The sequence below is a fragment of the Dermacentor silvarum genome, chromosome 2, assembly GCF_013339745.2.
Source record: "Dermacentor silvarum isolate Dsil-2018 chromosome 2, BIME_Dsil_1.4, whole genome shotgun sequence".
NCBI lineage: Eukaryota > Metazoa > Arthropoda > Arachnida > Ixodida > Ixodidae > Dermacentor > Dermacentor silvarum.
In genome coordinates this window covers 175,591,350-175,617,542 of record NC_051155.1, presented here as the reverse complement: position 1 = coordinate 175,617,542, position 26,193 = coordinate 175,591,350, and the positions used below count along the sequence as shown (strand labels likewise).

The window sequence follows — 26,193 nt, the reverse complement described above, 5'->3', positions numbered from 1 at the left end:
AGCATGTAGTGCCCAAGTTCGATAAGGTACAATCGCTGTGTATGCGCTGTCGCGCATGGCAGGAGAGAGGGCGCACGCATTGAGGCACCTTAGAGTTAGGGATGGAGGAAAGCTGGGTCAGAGAAGCACGTCTGCACATACATGCACGCTGTCATTCATCAGTACGCGTGGAGGCAAAAGAGGCGCACCAACCACTCTGATCTGTACTCAGTGGCTGTCCTTGACGAAGCCCGGTGCAGTATCTCAGAGTGTGTGAAGGACAAGTTATGCTGAAACGTAGCGCGCACATGCAATGCAGTTCCACTACACTGACGAAAAGTGGACACTCACACAATGTAGCTTCTGGCTCAGTCAACATGACAGGTGGCATTCGGTGTGGCCAGCGCAGGTATAGAACATGTCCTATGTCACATCAAAGCCGCTAGATCAGAGTGCATCATGTGCTACCTTGGCTGGCTCACAGCATGCTGGCCTAAAGTTCGGGTGTACTGAAGAGAGCCTGCCGAGTTTGCACCTTCACTGAACGAAAAAGCACTCGCTCGACATGCACTTGTGCGCATGTGCTGTGGCAACAGCTGATCACCGCATAGCTGTGGGCCATGTTCAAAGCACCGAACTACACAAGGGGCAAATCTTTGGCGATTCTGGCATCACTGGCGTGGTGTATCTGACTTCGCCTGCCTGCTGCCAGGCACGCTGAAAACGGCATACTATAAAATGTCCTTGAGTAATTCGTAAAGGCAACACGCCGCCGCGTCGAAACGCAGCTGTCGACGCCGAAGAGAGGAAATGCAAGCGCACTGGGCCTGCCCGCGTTTGGAGAGCCGATGAGAGTGCTGACACGTGTTAAACATATGCCAGCCACGCTAAGAACACGACCGAAGCTCACTAGGCCCGTCTCGCAAAAGTGCGTGATTCACATCATGCCTGCCAGGAGCCGCAGGACGTCGAGCAGCATTTGGAGGCACTAACAGAAGAGAGTTGCCCAATGTAGCCCAACACAGATGCATGGATGCCAAAACTTTTGAAGAATACGAGTGTCTCCTACATTGCAGGATGGTCAAGGAGACCCGATGGGCATCATCCTAATTTTGCACGACACAAGATACTATTAAAAAGGAATTAAGTAAATAATAAATATGAAAAAGAGATAGACTAGAGACATATAATCAACATTTAATCATCGAATCATTTGTGCGACCATGTACGTCAACCTTGTCTTCTTTAGCATCGACATTAGTGGAGAGTTTATTTTAGCGCATGGCCATAATTGCACTACACTACACATCATTATTTGTTCACATTAAAATCTTAGTAGTATTACTTCTTTCTTGCTACATCAGTGTCAGCAATCACCAGCTCATGACAAGCAATTTCAAGCATATTAGGCGGTATCATTTCAGCTTTGTTGGCGCATGCTCAAATCAAGAACTCAACATCACTCAAGACTGAGTGCTTCAATAAACGTTCAGTTCCTGCTAGCATGCTCAGTCTGTAACACTTCAATTTTTGAAGTCCTCCTTGACTTGCATTATAGTCATAGTATAATTTTCATGCTATACAGCAGCAATTCTTTGCAGAATACACATGAAAACATGTTGCTCATGTCTCATTTCGAATCGGACAAAAATGAAAAGGAATTGAAGTTCAAGCACACAGTTATAACATATCATTTATTTCCAGCTAGCTGTCATGCACAATGTCAATGTTTCTCCAATTGAGTAGTATCTGACAATGTAGTCATGACAATGCAGTCACACTTGGCCACTGGACATCACCACAATTGAATTTATATACAAGGAACAGAAAAAAAGAAGTCACATGAGAAAACATGGATTTTTGTTTTTGTAGAAATAAGCAAAAAAAAAAATAAAATAATCTGTCTCAAGAAAGAAAGTGCTGTCCATTGTGAAAAAGCATGTACACTAATTATCATCCTGAGCAGTGCTGACTGACTGTACAGAAGTTTAAGCAGGTGGCTTGCTACTGCTGTTGCTTTTTGGTGGTTTTGAGCTGGCAGCTGGTGTTTCCTCTTGTGATGATGTGCCCTTTTGAGACAGTCTTCTCATTCCAGGCCGGTAAATCTCAATAGATGGTCGATCCTATGGAAAAATAATAAAAGTTACACCCTGGTTAGAATTTAGCAAATACAGTGTAATGTTACTGTATTTAACCAATTCTAAAGCACATCTGCCCCAAAAAATGTCATCTGCACTTTACATTCGGATACAAAAATAAAACCGCATTCACAGTGTTTCCAATGGCCCGCTCTCAGAGCCAATGTCGTTGCTAATGTCTTATCAAGGTGGCATGAGAACACATTTTCATGTACCTAAGTTGGTGAAGACACACAGATTTCATTACAAGAGCTCAAAAGAAAAGTCACTTTACATGCTACAGCTAGTGTAAACCGAGCTGCATGATATGTTCTTAACGTTTCGGAGACTTGTTTCCGCTACCGGACAAAGTAGTTGGTGGAGACATAGGCCACCACTCTGTTCACATTGCTGTGAAGTCGCTCAACAAATGTGAAATGAATAGCACAAAGGATGACATTTTGTGGACCATGAAGTAATGAGCTTTCTGAGACTCGCAGCAATGCACAGTGAGTGATTAAATTTTCGTGCTGTGAATCTAAATTCTGCCTATGTAATTATCCAACCTGATGACAAGACAGTAACAGGCAAGCCACAGTCCATAACAAACATTTCAATCAATCAAGATTTTTCTCATCGCAAAAATTAGGGACAAGCTAACCATGCTACTATTTTCTTGTTATATAAATTGAGCGCGCAATACGTTTGGGTGTGCATTATTTCCTTGCTTTTAGTTTTAACCCTTTGCGGTCCGAAACTTTTACCCACTTTCTGGCTGTCCCGGTCCAAAACTATTTTGCCAGTTTATAGCGCCGTGATGAAAACCACAAACTGTGGACGAAAAACTCATAGGATATTTATTTTTTCTTTTGCATTCTGCAGGCAACTACTCTACCGATATTTGAGCAGCATGTGATACCACTCGAAGCATTTTTCTTGGTGCAGGCCAGGGTTGTTACTGCAGGTTTTGCAGAAAAACAGTTTCCCTCCTGCCTCCGTTTGTTTTTCGATCGCTACAAACAGCACAGTCTTTGCTATTTCAGCCTGGGAGCTTGTAGATGAAATGGCTCCTCCCATCTAGCATTTCCTCGCACTCCTTCCACGCAGACGGGCCCCGATTTTTGGCTCTATAGCCCTCACGTCACCCACCAGCTGTTGGAAGAGGTTGCGACGGTACTGCAGGTGTCGCTGCTCTTTCTCATCATGATTCTGCAGCTGTGTGCGCCTCAAAATAAAGCTATTGACAATGGAAACATCTAGAAGCTTTCACTCAATGCGCCACCGTAAAACGCACGCAATGAAAAAGTGGTCATGCTTCTCAGCGAACCGCGCGAACGTGCTGTTCCGCGCGCAAGTGAGAACGCTCTGGTATCCAGAAGCCGTGCTGAACATTGTGCTGCACCCTAGTGTAAAGAGAAGTAAACTTCAACAAACGAAGTTTACTTATCCCTCAAGAGATGGCAGAATCGTGTGTATTGCGCGCGAACGTGCTGTTCCGTGCGCAAGTGAGAACGCTCTGGTATCCAGAAGCCGTGCTGAACATTGTGCTGCACCCTAGAGCAAAGAGAAGTAAACTTCAACAAACAAAGTTTATTTATCCCTCAAGAGATGGCGCATCGTGTATACAAAGCATGCACATGAATCGCAGTGAGAAAAACCACGAAATTTAACCCCCGAACCCCCTTGTCGGGCGGCGCCCGACAGCCGACCGCTACGGCCGTCTTGCGTTGTCAGGGCCCTGACACCGGACCGCAAAGGGTTAAATCATAAAATTTGGGAGCATTAGATTCAGGTGTACATTAAATAAAGTAAATAGATTGTTTACCTGGGCTATTTGATGCTAAAAAACAAGGACAGTGAAAATGCATACACAAAGTAGCAGCTTTAACACGTGCACCTAATCACACCTTGATCTAACAAGTTCGTACTTACAGGTTTAGTAGTGTGGACAATTTTATAAGCTTCTAGGAGAGTCATGCTAGCTTCCCAGTTGTGAGTGAGTGTGTTAAAGATACTAAAATATTTTGATGACAACTCGGACATTAACTAGGTCACTAAAGAACACAAACAATTTTTGAAGCCATGAGAATAGAACTACTACTCGTATGACTTGAATATTCAAAGGTGTAGTTAAGTCAGAGGCTTGCAACCAATGTAGTACAGTGCATGACAAAAGAGCGACACCTCCAAATAGCCTCTACCTTAGCTATGAGAATGCCAGAACACATGATTATTATTCTGCATGTTCAAACAAGCTGCATGCACCAGTATGAAGGGCACACTAGCGTAGCGCATCCAATGAAGTATGTGAAATGTGTTGCAATTCTGGCAACCATGTTCATCAGTGTTTACAGAGAAGAGGCCCAACAGAATCAATATAATAATTGATATTGAGGCAGAAAAAAATTGCAACCAGCTACTATTCACACCAGAGATAAAAGCATTCTTTGAATATTTAATGATGCAGCTAAACACAAAAGCCCAAGTAGCCCAGCTACTTGGGCTACTTGGGCTTGGGCTACTTGGACACTGTCTTTCACTGTGTCCCTGGCAGGGAGGGGGAGGGGAGTGCTCTACTTCGCGCGTGCCCGCCGCGCACTGTGCTTTCGCAGCTTAGTTTGTGTTGATGCGAGACGAAGGTCAATTCACTCGCTGCTGCTGCCGCGCTTCCTCACTATAGCGTTTTGATAGCAAGTTTCAGCGGTCATCGAGTTAGATGTGTTCATGTTTGCTTGTGCGCGCGTGACTTTACGCTTGTTAATGTGCAAAAAGCCGCAGCGGCGGACGTGCGTTCCCGCCATTGCGTCATTCTGCCCGCTCTGCACAAGGAATGCTGGGATGCGTGGCCAGCGCGGCACGGCGGGCGAAAAATAGGAACAGTGTCTGTTCCTATTTTTAGGTGACCTCTGCAGAAACCAGTGTGTCTGGCGCCGTCAGGCGCCAGACACACCGGTTGTGCCATGTCATTGGAGTATAGATGCCGGTTGTTCCCCACCGTGACGTCGCAAAGTTCGATGCGCACGCGAGCGTTACGCTGGAGTAGATCAGCAGCTTAAGGGGAGCATTCGCCGTCTCGGCTGACTTACGAACTTCCAGGCAGTCACACTTTAACTGGTATTTCGTCTCCCACATTTGCACTATAAGTGATACGCATATACATAGAGTGCTATGAGGAAATTAATGGAAGTCTGGAAAGACCGTATTATATCCAGTCCTGCACTATAAGCGGTTACGTTATAAGTGGTCTATACTGTACTGAAATGCATTTTTATGCATAACTGCACGCAAGATTACATTCATTTTGCCAAAAAGTGTGTTCCTACATTGCCTTTTATACTGTCAAATGAGCCCATGTAAACTACAACCAATGGCCCTTAGTGCACGCAATATGACCAAACGTAAGTTGGGCCCACTTCCTTACGAGCATAAAAACACACACTGTAGGAGTGGCATGTGGAAGTTGCATTCAAGAACCAAATGAGAAGTCTCAATTATCATTGAAAGCACTTATGTAATGTCATAGGCACACACATCAAACACAAGAGTGCAGCAAGAACATTCATTGTGACCAAAAAAAAAAGAATAAATACTAGAAAAAAAGCACTGTACATGACAGTTGCACTAGTGTGTACTACTATGCCTTTCCCACCTCCCCACTGAACTTTCTATGCGAGATGGGCTTACACGCTTGTCTTTAGAACACATGGGGTGTGAACGAGAATGTGCAAAATGTGCTTGCGCAAGAACATTTTGTGTGAACACATTGTAGTCCTACGAGTAGTGCACATATTTGACAACATTGTACTACTGTGTAGTCACCAGCAATCTACCTCTCTACCCAGTGGCGCACCAACGGGGGGGGGGATTCGGGGGTTGTAACCCCCCCCTGAGGCCGACTTAACGCCCCCTTTTGTTTAACCCCTTTTCTTTCCTTACGCATTTGAGTACTACAACTAAGATGTAAGACGCGCAATCGTCTGCACACTCGCAAAAAGCCCCTTTTTTTGACAATTTCCCGTGAAGAAATCGAAATTAGGGCTGTTTAGATGGTATTGGCAAACTGTCAACCTCCCCCTTGGAAGAGATCCTGGGTGCGCTACTGTCTCTACCCGCTGCAGCAACCCAGTGGCTGTGGCATTGCGCTGCTGAGCTCGAGGTCGCGGATTCGATACCAGCCACAGCAACTGCATTTCAATGGGCACGAAATGCAAAAACGCTTGCATACTTATACTTAGGTGCACACTAAAAACCCCCATGTGGTCAAAATTAATATGGAGTCCTCAACTATGACTTGCCTCATAATAACATGGTGGTTTTGGCATGTAAAACCCCAGTATTCATTTTAAAACCTCTCCCTTTTCCAGTCTCTTTCCCTTCGATTTTCCCACTTTCCCCTATGAGGAGTAGCAGGCTAGAGACATGTTCTTCCGGCCAACCTCTCCACTTTTCTCTTCATTATGAACTCCTCCTTCCTCCTGCTAAGGTACTGATTAGAGAAGGCCACACCAAAAAGTCTATATGGGCAGTGCTTTAAGTGAATGGTCTTCAGCCTGTTCCCAATTGGACAGCTATGCAAGAAAGCCTACCTTGTTGCGTATCCTCCTCTCTGCTCGCGGGTCTTTAGCTCGGGACTGCGAGGACTCCTCGGGTGCCGATGGTCGCTCGCGATCCTTCTCTGAACTAGTGTTCTTGCCCTCGGCCGGAAGGCTTGTGGTGGATGTAACACCCCGAGAGCTTTCAACAACGGATCGCTCGTCATCTGTGGCTGGAGTCGTTGCCGATGCTTTCGGGGTGCTTGTTTCCTGGCCTCTGCCATCTGAACCTGTCGATCCGCGCCTGCTGTGAAGGAGGCACCATATCATCAATAAATCAAAGCAACCACAAATGTCGCAGTGCATTCGATGCATGCTTAATTTGCTTTCCCAAAAACAACCCATAAAAATTTGTGTGTCGTCAGTGTCATTACTTATTATTTACATAAAACATCATAACTGCAAAAAGCCTACAGAAGTGCTGTTGCTTTTATTCATAACTCAACAGCCTGTCTGGTGCATTAACACAGAAAAAATTAACATATACACTGGAACCTGGTTATAACAAATAAACATCCAACACGAAAATACCTTAGTTACAGCTGATATTTGTTACACACTGATATCGGCAAGAAACATTTTAGGTTTGCTTTGTTAACCTGATAATTCGTTATATTCATGTTTATTATATCGAGGTTCGACTGTTATATTATTATTATTATTATTATTATTTGGTTTGTAAACATATACACAGGAAAGAGAAAGCGAGAAGCAAGGCTGGCAACTGCCACCAGAAGGGGCACAACGCCTGCCTAGGAAAGGACGAGAGAATCCTTTTTTCCTAAAAATTTCGAAAGCGTTTTCCACCAATTTGCTTCATACTTTCTGCACGCAAACCTAATTTACCTCTTCACTAAGCCATATATATGCATTTGTCATTTCCATAAACGACACAGTGAGAAGCAAGAAAAATGTTTTACATATCAAAATCAACCATTCTGTGAAGCAAGGTTCGGCGCCAAAGAAAGTTTTTCACCCGTTCTTCCACTGCTAAGGCAGGTGACGAAGTGCGTAAAATTTCATGAACCACAGAATGGCACACAGAGCTATGCCACAGGGCTCACACCAGGTGCTCGTTTCCTCTCAAAACATGCTGCGATGTTTGAATAAGTGTGATTTCAAAAATGCAATGTTTCAGCACTGACAAAGTGCTGGCATCTATGCAGTAAAAGCAAAAAACTAAGTGGCTGCGCTCTGTTCGTACTGATCACTTCGATAACGGGATGGATGGATGGAAAAACTTTATTAAGCAAGCGAGTTTGGACCCTTCAAGGGCCCAGGGCCACCGCACATGGGAATATTGCTGTGGACGAGCTAGCTAAGCTCATCCAAAGCAAACATTACCAGTATTGTGTTGACAAGCTGGGCTCATCCAAAGCACTTCAGTGGTTAATTATCTGTAGCAGTGTCGAGCACAATTGTTGAATAAACTTGATTGATGTTATACTGTAATGTTCTTGCGAAAAGCAATTCATAACAGTTTTGAGTTTTGAATTGTTGGTGTGCACTTTTATCAGCACCAACTGCTGGAAATATTTAAACACTTATGTATACAAAAGCATGGTACTAGAGCACGGGTCTGAATTATTGAACTGCACTTCAACTACATCAAATACTTACTTTTTACGTATAGCAGTGATCAGTTGCCTGAAAGTTGAAAAGTTACCTACTATAAAACAGCAGCAAATTGTTGCTCTCTCTTCAAGACAAATCTGTTAGGCTAAATAATCTGATAAGCGATACAGCTGGGGAACATCTGTGTAGCTTTAATAAAGTTCGAAGGCTGATACATAAAAGCTTGGCTGTTGCAATACTATATTTTCTAGGCTTATGCCGGGCAACTCAAATTATTCTAAACAGTTGCACAAACATGAACCAGAGACACAAAGACAGCCAAGCCCACAAATGCAAGCGCCAAGTTTCTAAGTACCATTATTGATTAGGAACTGTTCTAGTGCAATCGCTCAAACCAGCAATCTAACACATGCACTCGTGCCCGACTTCTGAACTGACCAGCAACTCTGTCAACGTCATCTTTCAAAAATACAGATGGGCAACCATGATGGTGTCATCTACAGAATATATATCCAAATACACCAACCTATGGGAGGATGCAGGCTGTTCGGCCTTGTGTTTGCTGTACTCTTTGGAACTCGGGTAGTCCTTGCTGGGCCTGGGCAACTTGGGTCGATCCCAGTCCTTGCGTGCACTGCTGCCGCCGCCCGTTGAACTGCGCACCGGTGGGGCCTTGGAATGGCTGCCACCCGTGCCTGCACTTGATTTCGGAACTACACCTGTTCCCGAGTCCTTTGGCGTTGTCGCAGCTGGTGGCTCATGCTCTCGCACAGGGTTCCTCAGCACCTAGGCAAACGTCAAAACAATCACGTTTTTTTTTTTTTTCTTTTGCAGTGTACCTTGCATACATGCATTTGGCTTTTATTTCCGATAATTTTACTGCTTAGGCCACATCAACGAGAACACATTGTGATTGTTTTAAGAAAATGCTGCTGCTACTCATGTCAGCATTAAATTTGGAAACTATGCCTGTATCTGTGTATTTCGGGGCCAAAAGACACAGGTGCCTTATGCTCTCATGGTAGGTTAAGCAGCACCAAGACAGGCCTCGAAACATCAGCGTGTTTTCTATACACTACGTTGCACTGACAAATGCGCTTGGCTATCGCTTCTGGCTAATTCACTGTTATGACCACAGCAGCAAGAACCATGTATAAGTCTATGAACATGAGCCTTCCTGCATATGCTGCTCCCACGAGACAGGTGCTAACAAACTGTACTGGCCCCCGGAACCACTCCAGGTGCAACATAGAGATTATGCAAGAGCGCAAGGCCCTGTCAACAGGCTGTATTACAGTATTAGAAAAGCAATTGAAAGCCAAACCAGTCCATTCTGTCCTTCTGTTGCTTCGACAACATCAATGACCCAATTTCGTAATGCAAGAAACAGGCTCCTGCACTAACAAATTCAATAGTGAACTCTTCCATCAACACCCGCTACACATGCCAACAACAGACCAAACAAATAAAGGCAGTGATTAATAGTACATGGGAAGTTGTTCAAAAGACTTGACATTGACTATATAGCAGTTGACAATACAATGATGCAGAGCACGAAAGAAAACTAGGGAACTTGTCAATTAGCCTACATCCTATCCTCTTTCTCGTGTGTATGTGTTTTAAGGTATGTTTTTTTTTTCTTTACGTTGTTCACATACACCATGTTGCAGAGCTCGTAAAAATAATGACAGCTTTATTCAAACAGGCAAGAGTGCTAGCGTGGTAGTGTAGTGTCTGAAGTTTTACATGTCAGAACAGCATCCAGATTTTCAAAGGCACTGCTGTGAAGGCCCCCAATTCTGTGCTGCTTGAAGTCCGTATTGGCTGCACTTCCAGCCTAGAAACTGTAATTTGTCTGGAGTCAGTAACTCCATAGCAGTTCTGGAGAGGCATGAAGACTAAAGAGAGTAAAGAAAGGGTACAACATGTGGTGAGCACACCATGAGCATGTAAAAAGCAGTACTATTCACACGAAGGAGGCCTCCACGGATGGAAAAGTGTTATACAAGAAGAGGCCAAAACTCCCTCCACAGTTCCTCTGAATGGTATGGAGCTGAGAAGCACGTTGACATTACCAGACTGTTCACATTATCAGGCACCTAATCTGAATATCACAAGCCGTCAGGGTACCATAATCAACGCGGGTGAGAAAAAACATTGCTAGCTCAGTCGCAGAGGGTTTGCTCCATGTGTAAAAAGCCTTCATCTCTTGGCTAGGAATTTTATGTCCCACTGTCAAATCACAAAGCGAGAAATTCTTGCAACATGACACACAATTTGCTCTGTGGAGAGGTTTCTCCTTGTTGTGAATATCTCTTTAACCCTTTCAGTGTCGGGTTTTTCCAGAGATGATGCACCCCCAGCGTCGTTGTTTTTCTTGGATATTATAAAGCAAACACAGTGGTTCATTTTGTTTGTGCAGAAACGAAGAAATAATGCTGATATGGCAAATGCTCTCTTTGTGTAGTCCTCACAAATCTATCTAACAAAAAGAATGTCAAAAGGAGCATGGCGATACAAAATGCGGAAACATACTGGTACGTCAGTGCCACTGAAAGGGTCAACAAAGGCAGCGAATAAGACAATGGCAAGCACCAGAAAAATTGGCAAGGTAGGAAACAACAAGCAAGCAAGAGGAAGAATGAAATTAGGAAGCACTGCTGTGTTGCCAAGTTAGTATATACACATATGTATGTGCACGGTGATGACTATGGGCCCATTCACACTTGCGACTAGGCGAGGTCGCGCGACCAATTGCGACTGGCGACCAGAAAACTACTCAAGACCGACGATGTTCATACTTACAAATGCGACCGACGAGTCGCTAAACCGAAATGTATCACGATATGCCGTTCACGTCTGCTTGAAATGTCATCGCCGCGTAAAATAAGCGTCTGCGTATACGGACGTCCTGTTCCTTTGCATCTGATTGGTTCAGCTGTTCTGCGACTGCGGTCGCGCGACTGAAAAATCGAGCAGTGAGCGACTGGCCCGAAACGGTCGCATTTCGAGAAAAGCGACCATTTGCGACTACTTGTGACTGGTCGCACGACCTCGCCTAGTCGCAAGTGTGAATGGGCCCTATAACTGAGAACAGAGAGAGTGGTGAGAATGAGGGTTTTTTGCACAATTATCCTTGTAATGGAATATAAAATTCAAGTAGGCTCTTAAACACCTTAAAAGTTAGGGCAATGATACATGCCTGACACCATGCAAACAAGATGGTGCTGCTTTTTCATACAGGCAAGTTACTAACTGCGATAGTGCTTGGTTTCATCATGTCCTGAGCCACACCAGTCATGACCACTTCCCTCTTTCTGTTCGACATTTTATTTAATCACTGAGTGGACCAATGCGTTGTGGGTGCACATTATGAGTATCGTACCCCTTTGATTTACTGTCACGCTATTTTGCTACAAGCCATTACTGTGCCTTTCAAAATCTTGTTCTTGTGTGCCATAAGATTATTGGTATTAGCTTTTCAAGCAGCACAACTGAGAAATGATGCTTCGAACATTCCTGTCCTTACTTTCACATTTCAGCCAAGTAGAGCTAAAAGCTTTACAACCACTCACTGTAAGCTACACAAATTAAAATTGTCATCATCATCATCATCATCAGCCAATATTTATGTCCACTGCAGGACGAAGGCTTCTCCCTGCAATCTCCAATTACCCCTGTCTTGCGGTAGCTGATTCCAACTTGCGCCTGCAAATTTCCTAACTTCATCACCGCATCTAGTTTTCTGCCGTCCTCGACCGCGCGTCCCCTCTCTTGGTATCCATTCTGTAACTCTAATGATCCACCGGTTACCCATCCTGCACATTACATGGCCTGCCCAGCGTCATTTTTTCCTCTTAATGTCAACTAGAATATCAGCTATCCCCGTTTGCTCTCTGATCCACACCGCTCTCTTCCTATCTCTTAATGTTAGACCTAACATTTTTCGTTTTTTCGTTCCATCGCTCTTTGTGCCGTCCTTAACTTGTTCTCGAGCTTCTTTTAAACATCCAAATTTCTGCCCCATATGTTAGCACCAGTAGAATGCAATGATTGTACACTTTTCTTTTCAATGACAGTGGTAAGTTCCCAGTCAGGATTTGGTAATACCTTCCATATGCACTCCAACCCAATGTTATTCTTCTGTAAATTTCTTTCTCATGATCAGGATCCCCTGTGAGTAATTGACCTAGATAAACGTACTCCTTTACAGACTCTAGAGGCTGACTGGCGATCCTGAATTCTTGTTCCCTAGCCAGGCTATTGAACATTATCTTCGTCTTCTCCATATTAATCTTCAACCCCACTCTTACACTTTCTCCGTTAAGGTCCTCCATGATTTGTTCACTGGTCCACAAACAAAATAAAATAAGCCACTCTAATGATGTGAATATCGTTGGAAGTCAAAGGCACACTGTGATATGCAGCAGAAAAACTGCTAATTCAGTAGTTTGCTTCAACGGTCTATCCCAGACTCACCACAGGCTGCACGAGACGTTTGTTCGAAGTCGGACTTTCTCGAGAAGCTCGGCCAACCACACTGAGCACTTTGAGGACTGCCGGAACATGCTCATTTTTTGCAGCGCGGTCTCCCTTTGCTCTTCGAGCACTCACTGACCTGCCTGCAGGTTTCTGGTCCAACGACTTGCAGTAGATGAAAATATGTGGATGATATGCTACCTGGATGACTGTGCATGCTTGGGCACATGCCATGCATTTATGCTGGATGACGCTACAACATGCATCACTCTTCAAAAGCCATTCACTCTCAATAGTCCAAGCCTTTCTAGTTTCGCAAAATCCTACAATAAAGTACCACTCAGCTCTGGCTTTTTTTGTGCTTTCCAAGTGCAAAAATAAAATGAAGTGTTCTCTGGGATAAACACAAAGAGCTACATTATGCTGTCATTTCTGAGATTTGTGGTGACTCTTTGACTCAAGCTGAGTACAATGTAACCTCAATATACCGAACAAGGAGATAACCAATTATTGGACATAACAAAGTAAATCTAAAATTTTATTGGCCATGCTTTATTTCAATGAACTAACGATTACAGAGAAGTGAACATCTGTTTGCTCACAGCCCAAAATATGTATGCTGGGAGCGAGAACGTAAAATGTACTCAGATTAAGCAACTTGAAATGGTAAATACTAGACTCGCCTGCACATTTTAGCTAGCAGCTCAGCTTGGCTGGCTCGCAGCTAGCAAGCCAACATGCCGATCCTGTGTGGTCATATTGATTGCACTGTTGCATATTAACAACAGTGTGAAGCGCATTGTCAATTTAACACTGTTCAAGCACTGCAAGTCTTTACTCTGCTAACCGTTTGCACCCCAAACATAAACGGCATGGCAAGCCCCTGACAGGCCTTCAAAAGATTTGCTGGCCATCAGAGGTATCACAGATACTTGTGTTTCTTTCGATAGACCCAATCGTGAATTATTTATTTTTGATGATATCAGAGTCCAGGCTTATAATTACCAGATATAACGAAGGTATTTTCGTGTCAGGTGCAACTTCGTTATAGTGAGGTTCAACTGTACTTATTTTTTTCTAAGTTCCTTCAGAGACACGTCACATTATTTGTAGGTCCTGAACCCTCTTTGTGCAGTTAACAATGTTGTGCATCGCTCACAGCGTAACCTTCTACAAATCTAGAGAACCTTGTTTCAACTGTATGGGAAAAATTGAATACATTTTCCATGCTTCCAGGTTCCTTTTCAGAAATAGAAAATCATTTGCAACCACTGGTGGTTGTGTTGTAAAGGTAAAAATATTTTGCAGGGCGAACAAAGAACAAACTTCTTTATCTTCAGAGTAGCAAGGGGCTATATCAGCCATAAACTACGCAGCTATAACGTGAGAGCAGTGCGTACCTAAAGCAATGCCTCATTTTCAGCTTATCAGCCACACAATTGCAAACATGTCTAAACACATGTGAACACAGGCAAGCAAATCTATGGCATACAAAATTACATACAAAGTCACATGCATGCAAGCACTTAGATCCAAACCAAGGAAGTAACATGCAACCATGCAAATTTCAGCCATGCTCAGCGGTTTATGAAAAGTTGCAATCTGATATTGCGAGACAACAGATTGTCATTCTGCTGTTTTGCAAAGAACAAAGTGGCAAGAGCACATGCAAAGGTACTAAAAGTAACATCTACCTCCCTAAATATACAGCAGGACTCTTTAAGACAACTTCTGTTAGGTGCAATTATCGTATATGCTCAACAGTATCTGGATTTTTAAGTTTTCCAGAGATGAAGTGCACTTCTTTTTGGTTTAAATTCAGATAATATGAACAAATTTTCAAACTCCTTTTATGTTTGTCTCAAGAGGTGTCTACTGTACATGTGGTATGCATGATTGCCTTCATTAAGCTTTTGCTGAGTGATTGGGACTCAAGAAAGCTCCTTCTTGTTCGTACAAGTGATTAAGGCCCCAATTTTTTTTAGTATACAGTGTGAAACCAGGAATTAAATCTCCAGATATTAAAATGTAAAGATTGCAAAGCTGTTAGCCTCAAGACAAGAGTGATATGAAAGTTAAGACTAATAATAATATTAACAAAGATAAAAATCACTATAACATGTAAGTGAAGAAAAATTCACTGCCCATGCACCCCGCACAGATGGTAAACCAGTGAAGCTGAAATGCATGGCCCCGGTATGAGCCATGCGTGATTTCTTTTTTGTCCCTGGCTCATATCCGCATACTTAATGCAGGTATATGCCACACATTATTTTATTACTGTTAATCCTGACGTAACTGACGAGCATGTATGTTACTGATGTTGTGACCTATTAGTCATGTTAGTCATACATTCGTACCCTTCCATGCCAATTTTGGTATATACGAAGTGAACCGAGACGCGAGTTTTCGCCACCGAAAATTGTTGTTCTACGCCTCGTTTCGTCCGCGGATGCGATCCGCCAGAACCTAGCCATATACAGCTTCGCTGTAAACTGAGATGTTAGCCCTATTCAATAAAACAGTGTTTCATACACAGGACTGCTGCAGGCACTCGTGCAACTGGGGTAATTAAGTTCAGCAACAAAGCAACTTAAATTGAATGCCAATATTTTGTATTACACAGTCCAGCAGACTTGATGTGCAATTTCAAGGTTTCTGCAGTTGAACTAAAGTACTATGAGCACCAATCATAAATGTTCGTTTTTTACAATACTTAAAAAAAATTGATGAACCTTGATCAAAACCTTTTATTTTTCACTGGTAAGTAGAATTTAAGCCCTCACTTAAAAAAATCTGATTTCATTTGACCAAGTTCACTTTAAAAATACAACAAATTATATGCAAATTGATGAAAAGACTGCTGCTTTAATAAGGAAGTCATGCACTTCCACGTTCGCAGTGAGAAAGACGAAACCTTTCTCTGTTAAGAGAAAAAGAAAAGGAAAATGAGGCAGCTTGGTATAAAGGTCTGTGAAAGTTGTGCAAGAATGGCTTGCCTATCACCAATATGGCATGCTTTTCAAAGTGCAGAAAGAATCAGAGCAGATGCAAAAAGCTGGGTAAGGTTCAAAAATGAGCTTTCAAGAGGTGATTACGAAAATTAACTCAAAAACCCATATCCAGCCTGTGTGTAAGTATAAAATGCTCCTCAAGTGTCTCAATAGCAACAGACACTTAGCAAAATGTTATCTAATGTCTTCATCTTTCGGCATGACAGATGCCAGGACCTTTCTGTTTCTCTTTTCTTGATCATTTGCTTTACATATTGAACGCTGCCTTATTCGAAAACACAATTTAAAAGAAGTAATAACTGTCTACATGTGTGTGCTATACACTTGAGTGTCTAGAACACATTACCACTCCTTCAGCCAGACAATAACACCTGAAATAATGTACATGCTATCTTTGTATGCACAGTAGGCACGGTTGCAGCAGTGTGCTTTGCCGAGGCAATCTGACATGGCAGCGGTATAGGTGAAAAGGACATGAGCTCAATGGCTCGTCACCACTTCAAATTCTCAGGCTTCTACTTGTACGTACTGATTGCAGGCAGCAATATAGACACCAGTGTGGCCTGGTGAGAACACTGCGCTTTCTCTGGCAACTAAGTTTTGTTTGAAATTAAATTATAAAGTACACCAGTTCTTTCTGGCCAGTGCAGTTGCCCCAGTTAGGAACTGAACCTGCGACCTTGCTTGTTTGTTCATGGTGTGCCACAAACAAGTGAACAAACAAACAAAGTCTCCAGTTTGATTCCTAGCCATGACGGTCACAACCTGATAGGAGCAGCAGCCTTGGGCTAAGCAGCACAACCTTCGTGACCTAACCAACTCTACTTATTTCTCTGAATTACAACTTGAGCAATTTAAATCTCAGCTGCCTATTTGCATTTGCTCTGTCTTGTTTGCCTTGCTTGTCTCTAATTTCTTTCATTTGCCTTGGTTAGACTACCTTGTGGACGTAATACAAAATGTGGTGGTACAATTTAATCTATAATATGTGTAATATATAATGTGGACGCAATGCAAGGAAAGAAATGGCTCGCTTCACCCTATAAAACTGCCCTAGCATTTCGCAATTTCTTCACTTCCCAAGCTGCCCCAATAAATGTAAGAGCCATGCATCCTTTTCTATTTCTCCTACTAAATGGGAATCCCGATCACTGTTTCAACAAATGTTATTGCCTCACTTCCCGATGTGATCGGTCATGACCAACTGTCGCTGAGTGATTGCGGGACTCAGTGCTGTCGACTGGTTGAACTGGCGGACCACGGCGCAACTCGGAGCTGGCTGGGCCCTGCTGTCGTCGTGATGATTTGGCAGAAGACTGCGATCGCGCATCAGTCAAAAGTAAGCATTTCTGCTGCCGTTAACATTTGCCGTCTCACTAGCTCCTGGCGCGTGTCCAAGTCAAAATGAATGACAATTGTTGTCCCCCCGACGAAGAAACTGTTGGTGGCAAAAATAAATCAATGCATGCTTCTAAGATGTCGTCCACCTCATCTTTTAAGCTGCATGCATGGCTGTTTCCAAAAGCCAGAACATGGGAATGTTAATCTGGATCAAGGCAGTAAAAGCCAGATTGGTAGGCCACAGTGATCAATGATCTCCGAAACCATGCTTGTGCTGTGGAATGATAAGTTGATTATTCAATTATGTATTTTCCAATAAAATGGGAGTCTTAAGCCCAATGTAAATGCTGGACAGCAAAGAGTGAATTTGCATCACCCAGAATATGACCATCTTTGAGGACAAGTCGTTCTTCTTTTTCTTTCTCACTAAATTCAAAGCCACACTCTGTGCTGTCTCAAAAATCTCCACGAAACAGACATATTGAACCAGTGCGTTTGGTTTCATGAAATATACCTAGCATGCTTTCATAGTGGTGATAGCATGGCATTTCTGGCAGAGGCTTTGTAATCTAAAAGAATAAAGGGCTCTGAGAAGGCGCCATTATGGCTACTAGCAGTACATACGCCATGCATGCAAGGTCTCTCGATCGAGGGATTATCTGAAGGGTTTATACAGCACAGTTTACACCATAGACAAAAATGGTGCCTTTTCTTCTTGTCTCCACTCTTCTTTTGTGGCTCACAATTATGCCATTCCTCTTGTTCATTTGCTTAAAAAAATGTAATGAAATGTAAATTGTAAATGAGACAGTGTCACTATTGTGGCTAGTAATTGCAGCATGTAAATTGAAGGACAACAGTGACATTAGACCAGCATTCCAAGCTTCAAGCCTCACTTGCCAACGAGGTTGCTTGTTAAAGCATTCCTAAACAGGAATGGATATTTTCACCAAACAAGTGTAGTGTGTGGAGCACATACCTGTGATAACATAGGCCAGGGGTTGCCAAACAGTCGTGCTCTAATATACACAAGGAAACCCCAACTTCAGGATTAGTGAGAGAGAGAGGTTTACCCGCTGACAAGCTTAGCATGCTACTCCAGATGGGTATGATGAAATGTGAAATGATATGCACAGTGCACATCGCTGATATGCAACATACACAAAACACATCACAACTAAATTATCTTAATAATAATAATGTTTATTAGAATATAATAACAAAAGCGGGCTTGCCAAAGCCAAACAAGAGCTTGATGAACTGGTATGATCAATGAGACCTCTGAGGAAGTATAAAAGTGCCTTTGGGGTGTGAGATGCACAGGTAGCGTTAGTCCCTGGACCAAGAACATGTCTTAGCTCAAGAGATGAATGTTTTTCATGAATGTTCAGAGCGGACATTAAGGCTCTTTTTTCTAGACTAAATAACCTGCAAGTGCAGATTAAGCGGGCTATGTCTTCCTGTATGTTGCATGTATGGCACAGTGATGACCTTATCCATTTGATTTTAAATATATTAGTATTTGCAACATTTAGCGAATACAGTGCAGGTATGCCCGATCGCGCCTGTTAAGGCCACATGGTACGTGAAACTCGCACATAGTATCGTAAGTGCAAATAGGTCCATACTGCCGTTTTGAATCAGTCAAGACAGCACACACCACGCAGCACAAGAGCTAATGCGCAACTCCTAGAGAAAGGTATTGGGAGTAGCTCTGTAGAGTTGTGCCCTGAACCAGCAGTGCAGTCCACGTGTACATTGCCCACTACTCCGCACTGAGATGTCAGCCACTGCAAAGCAACACTGTGCTGCATACCACAGGCTTTGGTGTGCGAGCAGTTGATGTTGTAAATAAGCTGTTTATTGGAGCGTGGCGATGTTAGGGATAACAGCGCAGCACGTTCAGAATCAGTGACTGCGTTGGTGAACAATCTTGGCATGCACAATGTGCAAACAGCACGTGAAGGGTCCACAAAGAAGCAAAGCATGGGCTGGGGCGAGGGTAAACATTGAAAGAAAGAGGTAGGGCAGCTAACAGTGCCAAATTTTGCAGCTCCAATACAGTGCAGTTCACATGGAAGAGATTTGGGCAGGCCAGGGTAAATGTGCAGTTTGTACATCACGTGCAAATACGTGCACCTCAATTATATTGTGCCCTTCATAATACAGTATAGACCACTTATAACGTAACCGCTTATAGTGCAGGACCAGATATAGTGCGGTTTTTTCAGACTCCCGTTAATTTTTCCATGGCACTCCATGTATACACGTATTGCTTATAGTGCAGTTACGGGAAACGAAATACCGGTTACAGTGCGGCTGCCTGGGAGTACGGAAGTCAGCGGAGATGGCGAATGCTCCCTCAAACGGGCGCCCCAAGGAGTACTCGAGGAAGAAAGAGAGACGAAGTGGAGGAGAAGGGCACGTGGTGCGAACGAACAGCCAGTGAGGCTGAAACCAGAATTTTGAGTGTGAGTCGTGAAATATCACGGCGCGCATAGCGAGCGAGGACCACGAAACTGCCAACGCCGGCCAACGCTCGCTTCACGATAACGGCAGTATACGAAACTTCAGGGAGCAGGCGGCGCTGGCACGGCACGGCGAAGGGCGCACAGCGGTGACTGTGGAATGTGAGGGAGGAGGGCGGCAGGGAAGCGGATTTCGCCACGGCAACTCCGCCGCTTCGGTGGCTCCTCTCGCCCTCCCTCGCAGCTCCCTCACTTTCGACTGTCACCGTGTGCGCCCGCCGCTGTGCAGGCGCTGCCGCTCCAGCCGGCCCGGCGCCAGCTCAACGAAGTTTCGTTTTCTGCCGTTATCAGGAAACGGGCGTTTGCCGGCGTGGGCAGTTTCGTTGGCCAGCCTGGGACAGCGCCGCTGCTTCTCTCTGCGCCGTAGCCGCAGCGTGCAAGGTCAACACGTGACTAGAAAGTAGAGGAAGCATAAAGGAGAAAGAAGGGTTCACTGCCATTTTCTACGCGTGGCTACGGTAGCGTGGCCAAGACGTCGGCACGTACACGCATGTTCCGGCACAACGCAGAATCGGCGACCTTGCCATTTGAGAGAGGGTGAAATTTCCGCCGCGTTTTCTTTCTTTCTTTTTTTTTTTGTTTTGCTTGCGCGCGACATTGAGGGGTCTCTCCTAAGCTTTTACTCTATGGCGGTGCCAGAGCGATGCTGGTCGGAGGCGCTGCCACGTGATTTGGTTCAAATTAACGAGATTCGACTGTAAATTGAATGCAAACGTTCTAGCCGCATTCCTCGACTGTCGTATACGCGTGGCGGCTCGGTGCACATGTTTTGCATATGTGTGGGCCTTGAAAATTGTTGCTTTGGTTATAGTGCAGTACCGCTTATAGTGCAGATATTCGCGACTCCGGCGACTTATAAGCGGTCAGTTATAAGTGGCGACTTATAAGCGGTCAGCGGTGAGTTATAAGCGGTTTACACTGCAATTCTCGTAGGCGACAATCGTAGGGTAACATTTTAAAGCTGCCAACAAAACTCAAAGGTTTCAACCAAATGAGGCTCAACACCCCACTGAACAATGGCCAATGCACAGGTTGAACATTGTGAGCTGCTTCTCAGAGCAGCAATCCTTCTGCTAATGTTTGTGTCAAGGTTTTACCCAGCAACTTGAAATTAATATTCTCAACAACCTAGGAATGAAGTTGTAAACTGGAAAAGAAATGAAGTGCTTATTAAGTGTGGAACAAGGTCTGCATATGATGGAATGATGCTGGTAATGATACAAGCGGACTGAAATTTGGAGCTCTCTCACACATGTGAGAAGCTAGCGATCAGATTCAATAAAGATATGTTTAAAGCTACACTAAGAGCAAACCACAATACAGCAGCAAATAATTTCTCAGAGATTTCTCACTGTGAAATCACCAACCCCTAAGCTGCTCCAATTCAAATGCAAGCTGTACTAAATTGAAACCGATTCCTAGCAAAGTTTACAGTAGCAAAATGAGCATGGCGTATTTCTGATGACCAAGAGAAAGGCACAAAATATGGGATATCCAAATGTCAAAAGCTAGCTTTAGTCCAATCAATACCATAGTGAAAATGGCTGCATGCCAGCTGGAAGAAATGGCATGACAACATTAGTGCAACATGTCATGCAGGGAATCTTCTATTTAGTGCAACAAAATATATCCCCTATTGGACTAGAATATGGGAGAGGTTGATAATTGCAAAGACCTCAAGCGGACAACACCACAAAGGAGAAAGCCTCTGTGCTGACCCCTTAAATTACTGAGCTAGATAGAGCAAAACAATAAGGATGCAAGGAGCTCTGAAAATAAAATTGAAAAGCTTCATACAGCAACCAGCTGCGACAATAAGGCTACTATTACGACAATTTCGCTCACCTTGACCACCGGAGGCTTAGTTGGTGCAGGCTCAGCATCATCAAATTGGGCAAGGTCATCATCATAGCGGGCTGAAGATGACTCTCGGTGTATGCTTGGCTCCTTCGTTGCACGGTCGCGGTCCACCTTCCGCCTCCTCTTTTCCTCATCTCGCAAACGTTTCTTCTCCACCTCCCGCCTCTTGCGCTCCTCCCGACGCTCCTCGCGCAATTTCTGGGCCGCCGTTATGAAACACAGCCAAAAAAGCAGGTGCGGTTGAAAGCACCCGTCCTTTTTTCCCACCATTGCCTTCTTTTTCTATTCATGAAAAAATCTTTGCACTGGTTGCTGAGGTTTGCCAAACGGGTTCTGTAGATGATTCTAATAGGTTCTATAGGCACCTCATAGCTGACACATGCCTCAGTGTCACACAGTCCTTAAAAATATGTGACGCTGTGACAGGAATATAGACTGCATCTCTCAAGATCTATAAGGTAGCTGCAAAGTGAAACTGCGTGTTGCCCATTGTGTTCCTTGCAATCTCATGCCACAATAAAACGTGCAGATACCCCTTGCTCGTGTTGGAAGCTTTAAAGCAGTATCAACATCAAAACACCAGTTTCCTTTTTTACTGCTTGCGATAACAGAACCATCACTGCTAATCCAAGAGCACAATGCAGAATTCCTGAAATGCATTCCAGGCCTTTTCAGTTTCAAGCTTTTTCTGTTAAGTGGTTTTTGTACAACGCACTGACATGTGCACGGAAGTGGTGGTAGGAATGTGTCAGCTTGATAGCATGGTTGGTGAAAAAGATGGAGACACATCAATGCACATTTTCTACCATTGTCTATGCCACTGTCTCTGAAATTTTACATTGCTTCCTATTACCAGCACCAATTCTGTGTGTGTAGTAGCTCTCCTGCTCCTGTGACACTATACTGCTGATGAGTGCACAAAGTTTGACTGTAAGAAACTAAAACACAGCGGTCCGCTGTAAGTTTATTTTACACTGGCACATTCTGCACTGTCATTCCCGAGCAGCAACTGGATAAATACTACGAGTCTGTGGATGTGTTCGACTCTCTCACGTCCCCTGAGGTCTTTCCTGCATGACACCCACGTATTGGTGGGAGTCTCAGTTGCACAGCTGTGGCAACACATGGTGCGAGTGTTCCGATGTAAGCGTCACCTGATGGCTTGGATAACTCGGGCACAAGAGGAACCTGCTTCCTCCTCTTTAGTGGTGGGACATTGGCACACTCCTCCACAGAACTGCCTTATAGAAGGCTTTTTGTCTGGATTCGGAGCAAAGCACTGGCAAGCACGATCACTTGGGCGTGCATTCATTCGTAGGACCACACCCACAAATGACTTGGATCTCGGTGCCCCCCCAACACAAGCGAACACTCTTCCCTTAGTATCTATGCCCGTGGCAAGTTGAGCCTCCTCAATTCCTCAGCGTGTCTCCATCGAGGAACTATTCCTAGTATGTATTTCAGCCAGCTGCCATTGTTGAATAAAAGGAGCAATAAATCACTTTTTTGTATATTTACACTACTGTGTTGTCGTTTCCTTTGTTATCAAGAGCAAGTGGGACCTCACAAGTTTTTTAGCCTGTGTGCATATAATACAATTTAAAAAGCGCCGGGTTACTAAAGATGTAAACATGAGCAGCTGTGCTAGTGGCAGCATCACATGACATCAAGTTCAACTTGAGTGAACAAAACTATTATAATCTGCTTACTGTTTCGAACGCAACGTGGTCAAGGCTGGCTGTTCTTAAATGACCATCTCAATGGAGGCTACATTGCAGCACCAATGTCAGCTTTCACTGCTGCAGCCGTACAAACTCCTAGCTGACCTCCAACGTGGAGCTGGTATAGCACAACGTCAGAAAAAATAATTACGGATTACTGGTTAAATAGAACACGCATGTAAGTTGTGTATTGGAATGAGATTTATGCACGGTAACTTTTATTTTATAATCATTGACCATTATATTTCAAAGTAAATTCAGGGCTCCAGCACATGTTGTGCTGCATTTACATTTAATATTGACTTGCTGGCTGTTGCCACACGAGCACTATTGCAGAACTCCCCTTAAAAGCTTCGTTCTAAAAAAAAAAAACAAAGGCAAGCTCTGAACCGACCATTCTTTTGTCTTAGCAGTTGTAACCATCACAGTAGTCAAGTACTCAAAACGAGGACCTACCAGCTTTTCCAGCTTCCTCTGCTGCAAATATTCAATTAGAGGGGTCACCACCTTGAGGCAGCCATTGTTAGCTATGGAGAAAGAAATGCATAGCAAAACTTATTGTTTATACAATGCATTAATCACATTTATTTATCACCAATGTGTAGTCAATCACTATTAACATTCACTGCATATGTCCTCTAACCCGAGTGAAGATGGCATTGTACTAAGACTTCCAAGAGACTGCAGGTGTTGAAAAAACATTAAAGGCAAACATTGAATCAATTTATTTGTTAGATTGCACTTCACACACACAGCACTTTCGTGTTCTTTTTTGGCATGTAGATGTTTAGGGTTACTCAGTCAGTTTCGAACTAAGGAAGTCTGAACAACTAAATCTCAAATGGAGTTTGTACACATGTGCCAGCCAATGGTCTTTGCTGATTCTTCCTTTCCTTGTACTGGTGTGAACGTCACCCAGAAGGGTGACGATTTTGTACAAGATGCAAAGGCCCCAAATACCTCCGGTGGCGCTTTGTCAGCATAACACCTCCTTAACATTTCTGAAATGTTCCTCATGTTACAGCTATTATTGCATGCAAATATGTTTACGACGTGAGCCATCTTCACACCAAGAACAGTTTCTCTCGATTTACGTACATGTGGTACGTGATCACAGCATGTTCATCTATTAATAAAATGGCTGCGGTGTCTATTCATGCCTATGCAAACACCAAGGAAACATGGAGAGCAGGCACAGTCTGCTTCTGCAGAAGGTACTTCTCCTGAATTCTGCAGCTTGCCAGTTGACTGTAAAGCCTCTCATTTACAACTATTTCATGTACACTTGCTTTTCCAAGTTAATGCCACTATTTCACTTACACAAAGTTATTGGAACATACCCAAGGGTACCAACTCAGGCACTTAGTTAACCATATTTCATTGATAGCAGTGAGAACAAGCAGGATGGAAGAAGACAAACAGTAGTACAGATGAATATGATTCACCTGCGTTTCTCATAGTGTTACATTTGTTGACATTGATTTCAAATCATGATGGTGCATCCTAAGTGCAGAGCCCTACTCATTTACAAGTTACATTTGTCCTCAAAGAGCATGGTGGTCAATTGTATGGCACAACATATAAAATACCTTTGATTTCTTTTTCCCTAGCTTCAATCTCCTCTATGTAGGTATCAATTGAAGGTAGTGTCACTTCTTCCGGTTGCTCTAGGCTTTCCAGAAACTTGATGTACTCTGGGTCTTGTTCAATTGTGCCACACTTTGGATCTTTCTTGCGAGTCCTCCGCTTGGGTATTTTTTGGAAGGGTGCATACTCGACAAGGGCTGGGAACTCATTGCCTGGTCCAAGAGAGAACAAATCAAACAAACCGGTTGACACACATACACATGTTGACATCCTCAGCTATTACAAGCATGGCCAACAATTTAGCTGCTGATGCACTTGTGTGCCCGAATGCAAAATGCGAACTCTATCCACACTGCGTTTTTGTCAGAAAAACTGACCGAAGAAGTTGTCTTGGCCAAGTTATGAAGCTTCTAAAAAAAGTGCATGGCGTATTTATAAACAGTATTGTTTCTGTATGTTCATGGTAAGCATCTGGGGTGCTCAACTGCGCTGAACACATGCTATAGCCGGGTCTGTTTGCAAACACGGAAGCCACACGTGGTCACCTTCGCCGAGGTCACACTGAATTTTGTACTACACGCATGAGGCGCGTGTATCTAAATACAAAATCATACAGAATTGTGCGACGGGACTTGCCTTTCTCATCAACAAAAATGTAATCGTCGAACTTCTCCTTGAAGATGAATATCTCATCTTGATTGACGAAGTTGATGTAGGCCCTCGAGAACGCGTGTGGGCCGAGACTGCGCAAGGTGAAAGATGTTAGAGCTTTGCTTGTACGATGATCGTTACATTCCCGCTCATGACAAAAAACTGCTGCTCACCTCAAGTCTCCTTTGACGAAGTACATGTAATCACTTTCAGGAACAGGGGATATCTGCTCCAGGAACTGGTCTTCCGTCATCGTCGGCGGCAGCCTTCGGATTACAACCTGAAAGCAACGACCGACACGGCGTTTTAGCTTTAAACAAACTCACAAGAAAAACAAAAGGTGCGCTCACCTTTGTGAGAAATGACTTGTCCTTCTTCTCCTTAGACTTGGATGCCTCGCTCGAGCTGCGACTTCGAGGCGAGCATTCATCTTTCGCTTTCTCCTGCGTCATCTAGCTTCTGTGTACTCGAAGCTAGCCGAGACTAGAGTGTACTAGAACATCTACCGAGACTCATCCAGTTGTGCTAGCCACCGTAAAAAACGAGGCAGGCAATCGCAGATTCTTTCATTGGATGTATGCGCGCCCATAGAATAAAGTGCGCACACTTTCCAACACACACGTCGGTGCAAACATAAATCGCTGTCGGTAAACAAGCTCCGGCTTCTCCACAGATGGCGGCACTAGTCAAATCGATCTGCGTGCGAGAGTAGGCGTTGAGGAAACCTCGACGGCAGACGCCCAGAAAAG

General features: G+C 43.9%; 1 protein-coding gene across 4 annotated transcripts; it reads right to left on the bottom strand.

Moving 5' to 3' along the window:
* Window positions 1-1,771: 1,771 nt before the first annotated feature.
* On the bottom strand, window positions 1,772-26,176 carry LOC119442184 (regulator of nonsense transcripts 3A). 4 transcript variants are annotated; one of them, XM_037706954.2, is made up of 11 exons: window positions 25,795-26,176; window positions 25,618-25,724; window positions 25,430-25,536; window positions 24,796-25,005; window positions 23,663-23,733; window positions 21,471-21,683; window positions 16,935-17,072; window positions 12,743-12,907; window positions 8,790-9,049; window positions 6,683-6,935; window positions 1,772-2,102 (listed from the first exon to the last, which is right to left on the bottom strand). In XM_037706954.2, exons 1-11 carry the CDS (start codon window positions 25,894-25,896, stop codon window positions 1,968-1,970), a joined length of 1,761 nt encoding a protein of 586 aa, XP_037562882.1. In that variant the 5' UTR covers window positions 25,897-26,176; the 3' UTR covers window positions 1,772-1,967. The 4 variants fall into 4 exon arrangements, with proteins under 4 accessions (XP_037562882.1, XP_049517903.1, XP_049517904.1 ...); XM_049661946.1 differs by having other exon boundaries at window positions 6,683-6,932; XM_049661947.1 differs by lacking the exon at window positions 12,743-12,907.
* Window positions 26,177-26,193: the final 17 nt, after the last annotated feature.